Source organism: Saccostrea cucullata, unplaced genomic scaffold (assembly GCF_032062105.1).
Source record: "Saccostrea cucullata isolate Sc308-1 unplaced genomic scaffold, CSIRO_AGI_Scuc_v1 ctg134, whole genome shotgun sequence".
NCBI lineage: Eukaryota > Metazoa > Mollusca > Bivalvia > Ostreida > Ostreidae > Saccostrea > Saccostrea cuccullata.
In genome coordinates, this window is record NW_026927214.1 from 226,410 (window position 1) to 237,500 (window position 11,091).

Below are 11,091 nucleotides of genomic sequence, written 5' to 3' on the forward strand. Positions count from 1 at the left end.
AATAAATGCCTATCATAGTTATTGGATATAAATATATAATGCCTATTAAGTTTTTATAGTTGTTTGATATTAATTAAAGCCTCTCTTAGCTATTATAAATAACTCAGATTCAGATTTAAGATTTTATTAAAAACAAGGGACTTATTACATCTCATAGGTATAAATACATTCATACCTAGCATTAATTCAAGGTACTGACATAAGAACTCATGATTACAGATCAATGAAAACTCCACAAAATGAAAAGAGGAAGAAAACAGTGTAAATGATATTGAGTCTTCATAATGAAAAAAAAAATTTCTTCCGCTAAACCTTAAGATGAAACATTAACACTTTGTAATTGTAATGCTTTCTTAAGAAGCTATAAATCTTGGTATGCTTACTGATATAGAAAGATTCGTTGCTTTGTTTCAGTAAGGTCCACATCACTAAGGAGACCCTGGAGTACCTGAACAATCAGTTTGAGGTGGAGCCGGGGGCGGGGCAGATGAGGGACGCATACCTGGCTGAACACAACATCGACACCTTCCTCATCAAACCGAAAGTCAGAAAGGTAGCTACCACCTTAATAATAGTACAGAGGTGAAAATCATCAAACCGAAAGTCAGAAAGGTAGCTACCACCTTAATAATAGTACAGAGGTGAAAATCATCAAAACTAAAGTCAGAAAGGTAGCTAACACCTTAATAATAGTACAGACTCTGAGGTGAAAATCATCAAAACTACAGTTAGAAAGGTAGCCTTCTACTGGAATTATACATAAATATCTTAATTAGTACAAATGTGAAAGTCTGCATACCAAGAAACTAAATTAATTTTATTGTTTTTTTTTTTTTGCTCAATTTTAAAAAGACAAAATTTTTCATTAAAAAAAATTGTAACTTATCTGAAATATGAGAATCAAAAATTTTATATTAATTTGAGAAAGATTTCTTTTAATTTATGTACTTGAATTTTCTACAAAATAAAGTAAAGATCCATAAATGAATTTTCTACAAAATTAAGTAAAAATCCATACATGAATTTTCTACAAAATTAAGTAAAAATCCATACATCAATTTAAAAAAAAAAATGTTTTACATACAGACATCAGAAGAGTAGTATGTTCAGTGGAACAATAAAATTGGGATTATCAGCAAATGATGTTTAGGGATTGCAAATAACATCACCTCATTGACCGATTTCCTTTGATAGGTACTGTGTTTCATTTGAATGAAAGAGAATTATTTACTGGTTCAGCCACTTATAAGCTTAATTATGAAAGCTTGTATTTTACTGAATCTGTACATTCCTCGTTTCATTTTTTGATCGATGTTCTAAATGGTTAAAACACTGGGTGCATTTTTTATTGTCATTTAGTAAAGAGAATGCAGCTGGGGGTGAATTAGATCACTTAGTCCATAATGAAGCAAATAAAGAAAAAGGCCCATGCATAATACAGAGTTTCTGATCAATTGGTACACTTGACAACCTGAATTTTTATTTCCATTCGACACATTTCCCATAAATCAAAGTCCTGATACATTTATGAACAACAGAACAACCTACTGCTTATTTTTAAGCTACACCTGGGAGTTAAGGTTATTTTATATGCTCAATAAGTAGAAGTATTGCTTTAACACCTGAATAAAACTTAACACCTTTCATACAATCTTTATTTGATTAACACAGCAATATATATTCTCTCATGTTTGGTCTCTTATTTTTTTTTTTGAGGCGCATCGTTTTCGATGCAGCCTCATTGCGATTACCTAGCTTTTCTTTCTTGTTTACAGCGGCGACAAAAGACTCAATAATATTGATTCTTAACACGCTATTAAAAATAGTTCCAATGTATATTGAAAAGTTGGCGATATCCATAATCTAATTTTAAACAGCAAATAACATAAAATCTCACACATAAATGTTGTTTTTGCTTTGAATCAATAAAGGTTACGAAAAACGAAAAACAAACAATTAAAAACAAAGAAATAAAACATCAACAAATGAAGGAGCACAAGTAAGATCTATTTGCATAACAACAGCTCGTACTATAAATTATTCGGTTTTGTAAGGTGCAATTACTTGTATTCCTATCAGGAAGCATCACTAACATTATTTTTAAAAAAATATATCACTAGCAATTGAGACATAGAAACAGAATCGTTGTTTTTTTTTTTAAATAAAGTGGATGTTATTATTTTTTCACTCGAGTAAACGAATAGTAAGATGTCCAACTGAATAAATTTTTGCACAAGCGCCACCTGTCGGGAAAATATTTCCACGAGGTCACAAACAGCGATATGATCGGATATATTGGTGAAATGTCAGTTAAATATGATGATTGTCTAATAAAAACTGCAATTACTGTGAATTTCAATTTATAGTGTTTCTAATACCTTATAAACATAGACTTTTTAAAAGTTCAATCCTAACCACTAAGGTTTCGTAGCTAAAATTGTATGGAAAATATTGGAGGGAACCGCTGCCATTGACGAGTTCATAAGAAACCGTGTACCAAGCCGGATTGTTTTTATTTAGTCCTGTATTATTTATATGAACATTTCATGTTTATAACTATTGTTTACGTATTGTGCCATCTTGATTGAGAAAAAGAAGTTAAAAACAAAGTTGTGATATTTATAAAAGTGCAAATAATGAAAGAAACTGAAATAATTCAGATATGAAATTATGTAGAATTACGTATTCAGTAATCATTACTACACAGTAATTTCTATAATGTCATTCATTATTTCATCTCCGATTCCTACTATGCTATTAGTCAAAGAATAACCTTAAAAAAATTAAAATATGATTAAAATCAATAATGAATTTATTTAAATATCAATTAATCGTAATTGATATATCAGACTATCTTTTTTTTTTTTTTTTTTAAGGTAATTTTTTACCCTCCTGATCGACTGGCTAAAAATGCCATGGCTCAATTGTCTGAACCTCAAAGAAACCTTACTTAATTTTTTTTAATCCTTATTACTGGTTTATTTCATTAACATTAACGTTGAATAAGAAAAATATTTATCCCTCACTGCGATGCGCCTCTCAGGCCTTCAGGCCTTTGATTTTTTACAATAGAATTGCCTGTGCAAGGTACAACAGAAAATGTTTGACATCAATAAAACTGTCATTTCATGCAGTGAAGATTATAAATCAGGTGATTTTCACCTTAATTTATTAAGCAGAAAAAATCCCTGGAAGTATAGTATTCATCTAATGTAGGAAACCAGGTGTAAAAGCAATATAAAATTTCTTAAATTAAATGTGAATGTTTGAAATTTATGGAGTCAAACATTCACTTGTTATACATCTATACATATATCACTTGTAATAAATCTACATGTATCACTTGGTTAAAGAAAACAAAACTAATGTTTATTGTTTCTTTTGAACATTTTAGTGAACCCCCCAAAATGTATGCGCTAAAATATTGACTGGACAGCATTAGTGCAATACATGTATAATTAAACTCAACTTATTACTGCAATATTACAGACTTTAAGTTACTAGTGCCATATTGCTGACTTCTTTACTTGTCAGTGCAATATCACTGATCTTTATACTTGTCAGTGCAATATCACTGATCTTTATACTTGTCAGTGCAATATCACTGATCTTTATGCTTGTCAGTGCAATATCACTGACCTCTATATATACTTGTAAGTGCAATATCAGTGACCTCTATACCTGTCAGTGCAATATCAGTGACCTCTATACCTGGCAGTGCAATATCAGTGACCTCTATACCTGGCAGTGCAATATCACTGATCTCTATACTTGTCAGTTCAATATCACTGACCTCTATATATACTTGTAAGTGCAATATCAGTGACCTCTATACCTGTCAGTGCAATATCAGTGACCTCTATACCTGGCAGTGCAATATCAGTGACCTCTATACCTGGCAGTGCAATATCACTGATCTCTATACTTGTCAGTTCAATATTACTGACCTCTATACTTGTCAGTACAATAACAGACCTCTATACTTTTATACCATTGACCAAGCAATTAATCTAAAATAAATGTAAGAATATTAAGGTCATATTTAAAGTATAAAGTTAGATCATGTAAAACAGAATTGATTAATAAATTCCTGTATAATAAAAATAAATATAAAACAAATAAAAAGTAACAAAACATTATTTGATATTTTTCAGTTTGATGAGAATCGGACGATCCGTTCCCGATATGAGAGTAGTCTACGAGCTTCACTCCGAGTCACCAAATATCTGGAAAACTGGAACGTGGACAAACCATTCGCAAGCCTTCAAGTCAGTCCCATGGCAACCAAGTTACTGAGTGTCACCGTAAGTATCCATATTTATGTAATAAGTTGAAAGTAAACATTTTAAAAATGGGCAATGATATTAAATTTGTCTTAATTTGGTTTGTGAAATTAATGTCTTTGTGAGTGTTTGTATGTGTGTGTATTAGGGGGTATATTTTATCAAATGCTAAAAAAAAAATGAGAATATGACTTCTGATTGTAATGTATAAATGCTGATGTCCTGGCTACTGGACTCTGTCAGGGTGAAATGATCTGATATATAACATAGGTAAGAGTGACACGGATTCAGATGATCCCTGTCCTTCGCTTGTCTATCATAAACCATGGATTATTGGCCACTGAGGATAATTGTGATTAGAGGATGATAGATTTTCTGTTGATGATGGGTCTCCACTGAGAATTTTAAAATGATATGACTAATCACTGAAGAACATTGTCATATAGTATGTCATGAAAGAAAAGAGTAATTAATACTCTGACTGGCACACTTTAATACATGGAGTTCTAAAATTTATTGTTTAATATATTGCCACCACTTCTTGGTCAGTATTTAATAGGTAATTCTTCCATGGGTAACTGTAAAGTCAATGCCATAGAAAATTAAAATAACAAATAAGTTTTGCATTATCAAAAATATGTATTTTTGGGTACTAGGCTTCGTTGTTTGTTTTTGTCACATTAGTTGAATTTATCAGGTATGCCAGAAGCCCTCGGGGTTTTAATCCCAGTTGAGACTTGATTTTTCACCACCTGTGACACTCTATTTTGATTCTTCATTCTTAATTTTAATACTTGATATCGCAATTACTCAACTTATCGGAACTCTTTCGTGATGGAGGTAGGAAACGTTTGTTGGATGGGGGCAATTGTGCTATTGAATATATGATGCAAGATCGGTCATTGTAGAGTTTATTAGGACAGATAAGTAAAAAATCCTGGTGGAATACCTTCTTAAAAATCGCTGAACCAGCCTAATCAATTTTTGAGATGAGCTAATCCTAAAATGTTACATTTTTAACAACATTTTTAACTAAGCGGACTCTTCTCATTAAATTTTCAATGAAAATCGCCACATTTTGAAGCTGATAAAATATTCTTAACTTTCCTTATTTGACAATCTACTATTTGGAGTCAAATTCTTGGCAATACATTGTTCTTTGGGCATTAAATTGTTCGAATCATTTAATTGTTAGTACTGTATAAAACAATGTCATGTGCCCCCAAAATCTAGAGCTTTCTTGACTTGATCCCCCGCAAAAGGTAAAGTAAGTTAGATAACTGCGAGGTACTCGCAATATTACGTATTCCAGTTTCTTCTTTTGACTATTTTTCTGTTCTAGACTATTTTGTTGATTAAGGATGTCATGAGATCATGTCATAAATAGTCAAGATATCAGATATTCAGATATATGGAGTATACATTAGATATATTGCAGTTTCCAAGATATCCATAAGTGCTCAAATATGTACTGTAGTTAGGGCTGGGCAATAATATCGATATTTCAATATATTGCAATACATTGACAAAAAATATCGTATCGCAATACGATTTTGTAATATCGATATATTGGCAATATGCTAAGATTAAGGAATTTTGTCATTAAATATAAAAATGGACTTATGAAAGTTTGTTATTAAGCCAAACAGTATGAAAGAAGTTGTTTTGTGGGAACATTTCAGAGCATAACTTTAATGAAACCAACAATTTTTTTTTCAGTGTTGGTTACTTATCATAGTTATGTACATTCTGCATGTAAATTAAAGTAAATATAGTAAGAAAATGTCATTTGAATTACATTGAAAATATTGCAATACATATCGCAATACAGTTACAAATATCGCAATATATCGCAATACGAAATCTCGGGCCAATACCCAGCCCTAACTGTAGTTTTGTTTTTAATTTCATGCCCACATTTTTGAGAAATGATAATTTTTAGAAAAAAAAATGTTGATAATTATATTGTTGACTTCCGTTCTCTACCAGTATTTAGTTTCAGCAGACATGTAAAATATTGCAATTTTTTTTTTGCCACATCAAGTCAGCTCAAGATAAGACTAAAGTGACTGAATTTAGAAACTAAAGAGAAACTTGATGTTGCATTGTAGTTGGTTTCAGTCACGGTGATGTAACCCGAAAAATTATTTCAAATGTATCAATAATAAATATAATGAAACTTCAAATGATAATTGTCTGAAAGACCCAGTTTTTCAAGTTTTTTTTATTTGATTTGTTAGGAAGTATTAGAAATTCTATATTTTTTAGCATATTTATTTGGTCTTAATTGATAAGGAGATTTGCTTCGCATGCTCTTTTTTTACTCAAGTGTGGATTAGAGGAACCTTTGAAGTTTAAAATAAAACCCATAGTTTTCTTCATAGTTGAGAACTAGCTAGCTGTGTATATGAATTGTTCAGCTAAATTTAAGGACTGATAATAAAGTGAAATCTGGCAGTATTGATGCTGGGCTTATTAATACTGGACTAACATTTACACAGGGCTGATTAGGTATATTGACCAGGAGACTTAATGAAATCTCTTTTTCCAAACTCGTATAAATAATCAGCAAATACCGGTAGTACATAGGGAAGTGATTTGGAATTAAACGGTCATAAGTAGCCAGGAGGCACAGTATAGGTGTAGTCAGGTACAGAGTGCACCTGTCAACAGCAGCTGTAGAACTGTAGCTCATAGGCTGCCACAGATGGGAAATAATTCCTTTTTACAGTACAGTCAGGTTTTTGATCAGTGTGTTCTATCCCACATATATATATTTATATCTTTAAGTTAATATTAAGTCAAATTAAAAAATATTTTAATTCTAATGATTTTCCCAAATTTTAAGAAAAATTAAAAACTTTGTTGTAAAAAAATCTAATGTGTTTGAGTTTCCCAAAAAAATGTGGCATATAATTCATCGAAAAAGTTATAATTAGATTGAAACTTAATAGGTTATGATTACTATAATACATAATCCTGTAATAATGCAATTGTGTTGTAATGCAATCCTGTAATATGTTGTAAATCCTGTAAAATGTATCTTATGTTTTATGTCAACAGAAAGATTATCATGATTTCATGTTTGTAAGTGTTACTATGGTGACCAGGTTGAATTAAAATTAAACCCTCCTTCTAACTAACCAGGTGTATAATTATTGTCTCTGCTCTTGGGAAGACTAACAAAGTCAATCAGGTGAAAATTAAATATTGTTAAATACATTGTGTTTCATGTAGAATATCATAGTAAAAATAATTCATTAGTTAACAGGATCTGCCCTTCTCTGAAATATTTACCAACATTGTCCAAAATATAGCTTGAATGACAAAAATGACAATATAGATATAGAGATATTACATTTTCTGTGGTACACAGAGAGAGTTGTCTATGACAAGGAATCTGTCAATACAGTCTAACCTTGTTATCTCACCCTCAATGGTACAGGAAAATAAGTCTGAGATATCGGATGATGGGAGATATCTAGGATTAAATAGTTTAAGAATAAGGAGTTAGGACCTTCAAATCAATTCGAGGTATCTTTGGTATTAGAGATATCAGTGTTTGAGATACCCAAGTTCAACTGTATTACTTTCACTGTCAAGGAGCGAACTTAAAGTACAATTCAACTTTTCATTGTCTAGTAAAGTGCAGAATATATCATGTACAGTATGATTTTCAAGTATGTTGGCAGTTCTTAAAGTCAATAAACTCAGGTCCTTATAATCAATTTATTAGTTTCCCCAAACATGTAGGATTTCAGGTTTAATAAACACAGTAATGTTTCTCATACAGCTGAAATCAAGTCACTTAATTGACTCAACTTGATCTGGAATATATCTGAAAACTGTCAGATCTTAAGCATCAGTAATTATATTATTATAACCAAATCAGTCATCTTTTTATTAAGCAGTCCCAAAGGAATATATCGGGATATAAATGACTATTAGGTTGAATTAATTGGAGTTCAACAGTGCAGGACTATATATATATGAAGAATAAAATTTGTTATCAAGGCATTAAATCAGCTGATCTCAAAATAGCCCATACATCTCAATAAAATCTCTGTATAGTGATGCTCTTTGAAGTGATGGAATATTTCATTTGAATGGAATGTTTGAGTCTTTCTTATCGAATATCAGTTGATGTTCCCTCGCATTATGGAGTTGGAGTGACATGCTTGTGTTTGTGTGTATGTTTGTTTGTTCTTGTGCAAAACGGAAATTCATAATTTGCATAAATGACATCATTTGCATTGGGATTAATGTTCCACTTTGAGGTGCACTTATTATGTACACACTGATATGCCCAAAATATTCCATTCATAGAAGAAATATGTTAATCACTTTAATGTGCTTCATCGTAAAATCTACAAAATAATTCCTGAATTTCTGAAAAACTGACCCTTAAGATTAATTAAATTTACGATAATAAATTGGACTAAATTATTACACACATGTGATTAAAGAGTTTTCAACCTTTATGCTATATTTTAATAGGCATCCAATGACTAATGGCTTAATTAGATAGGAAACTGAATTTTTTTGATGGAAAATATCAGATGAACTCCTTTGTAGAAAATGATTTTATTTCCTAAAGCATAAAGAAGCAACACTTATAATCATGTCAAAGCTAAAATACTGTGCAATCACAAATTTTCGTTGTTTTCGAGGGATGAAGAGGCCCACGAATTCATGTCCATCGCGAAATGTAACATACATAAATACTCAACAATCCTTCATCCATGAATTCAAATCCCCACGAACCAAAAGTTTTTACTCAAACCACGAAAAGTTGACCCCCGAAAATATGTGATTTTACAGTATTAAACAAAAGAATTTTTTAAAACTGAATTCTTGCCAGTCAGATAAAACTCTATCACGACCAGTTTAGTTTAGTGTTCCAGTTTAGTTGCCCAGCAATAATTCTACTCTGTATGACACAGATCATTCCTGTAAGTTTCTGGACAGGTAAATATCACTGCATGTTCACCTCACTAATAAAGGGGGCTTAACTCTTACTAACCCCAGATATATAATCAGGAAAAATGTGATCAAGGGAAGTAACTGAGAATGGGGCTCTATAATCTCTTTAGAATTAGACGATAGGTCAGCATGCTGGTACTTAAGTAGTATGTGAGCCGATCTGTCATCTAATTTTAATTAGATTGGGTGGTTTAGGAACATTAAATTCCAAAGATAATTTTTTTCAATGAAGTTTATAGGTATATAATTATTCGGTTGTGTATATGTGATCAGCTAATGTTCATTTAGATTTCATTTGGAACTTTCCATTTCTGCATGCCTTATAAGTGTACATCATATTTCACTTGAATTTACACATATTCAGGATACTTGGTAAAATCAGTGTTGACGTGGTATTCTGCTTGCTAATTTGTTCTATAATCAGAAATTACATGTGAAATATCAAATGTATGTGAAGTATTTCATTTTGACATATTGTCTTCATTTTTCTCCTTCCTTCAATGAGCTATCAATATTTAAATATCTCAAATTAAGAAGAAAAAAAATCAATCACATACGGAAGCGTATTGCTGCCACTTGAAAAAAATATATTGTAAGTCGTACGTACGACATAATAAGTCGTACGTACGACATACTAAGTCGTACGTACGAGATACTAAGTCGTACGAACGAGATACTATGTCGTACGTACGACATACTAAGTAGTACGTACGACATAATAAGTCGTACGAACGACATAATAAGTCATACAAACGACATAATAAGTCGTACGTACGACATAATATTAAGTCGTACGAACGACATAATAAGTCGTACGAACGAGATAATAAGTCGTACGTACGAGATACTAAGTCGTACAAACGATATACTATGTCGTACGTACGACATAATAAGTCGTACGTACGACATAATAAGTCGTACAAACGAGATACTAAGTCGTACGTACGACATAATAAGTCGTACGTACGAGATACTAAGTCGTACGAACGAGATAATAAGTCGTACGTACGACATAATAAGTCGTACGTACGACATAGTAAGTCGTACGTACGACATAATAAGTCGTACAAACGAGATACTAAGTCGTACGTACGACATACTAAGTCGTACGAACGAGATAATATGTCGTACGTACGAGATACTCAGAACGTAGCTGCAGCTTTATGGTTTTGTATTTTAGTCTTTGATCATATATTAAATGCAAATAATAGGCAATCTACGGCGCAAGATTTGAACGCACTTTTGGGAAGAATTTTCACACTTTCCAGCATTGGTCTATCCCTAATTCTAAACACATTTTTTAACCAATATGTTTATTTTATCAACCTTCTAGCCCTTTATATTCGTTTCTACAGGCGATAAACTCGCTTGATTTGAATTGTCTGTTGGATTGCAGAAAATTCAAATCAAGCAAGTTTATCACCTCTGCCCGATTCAAACTTGGGATTTTACATTGTTTATTTCATATTTATCTGCAAAACTGTTTATTACAATTCATAAATTATAGACTAGGAAGGATAAAGATGTTATTCAATATGATATATTTATTCTACCCGTGACCCTGCATATTTTCAAAGCCTTATTAATTTCGGGTTTAAAATGGTATGATCAAGAGTAAATGGCTATTTAGGATATAGTCTAGAAAGTCTGAAAGAGTGTTTAAATGTAGAGAGAAATTATAAATTACTTTTATAACAACAAGTTGCGAGTGGTATAATGTCTTTGGCACGTCAGTTAGTCCGTCAGTCCTTTTTTTTTTATTTCTTTCTTTTTTTATAAGCATAATTATTCTTAAACAGCTGCATAAAATTTCATGAAAAATTGT

At 31.5% G+C, this 11,091-nt stretch overlaps 1 protein-coding gene across 1 annotated transcript in view; it reads left to right on the forward strand.

Annotated features, from left to right (window-relative positions):
* LOC134273750 (adenylate cyclase type 2-like) overlaps positions 1-11,091 on the forward strand; it is a 47,303-nt gene that overhangs the window by 23,436 nt on the left and 12,776 nt on the right. The window contains 2 exon segments of the mRNA XM_062755968.1: positions 419-553; positions 4,155-4,304. Of these exon segments, the coding sequence (XP_062611952.1) occupies positions 419-553; positions 4,155-4,304 (285 nt within the window).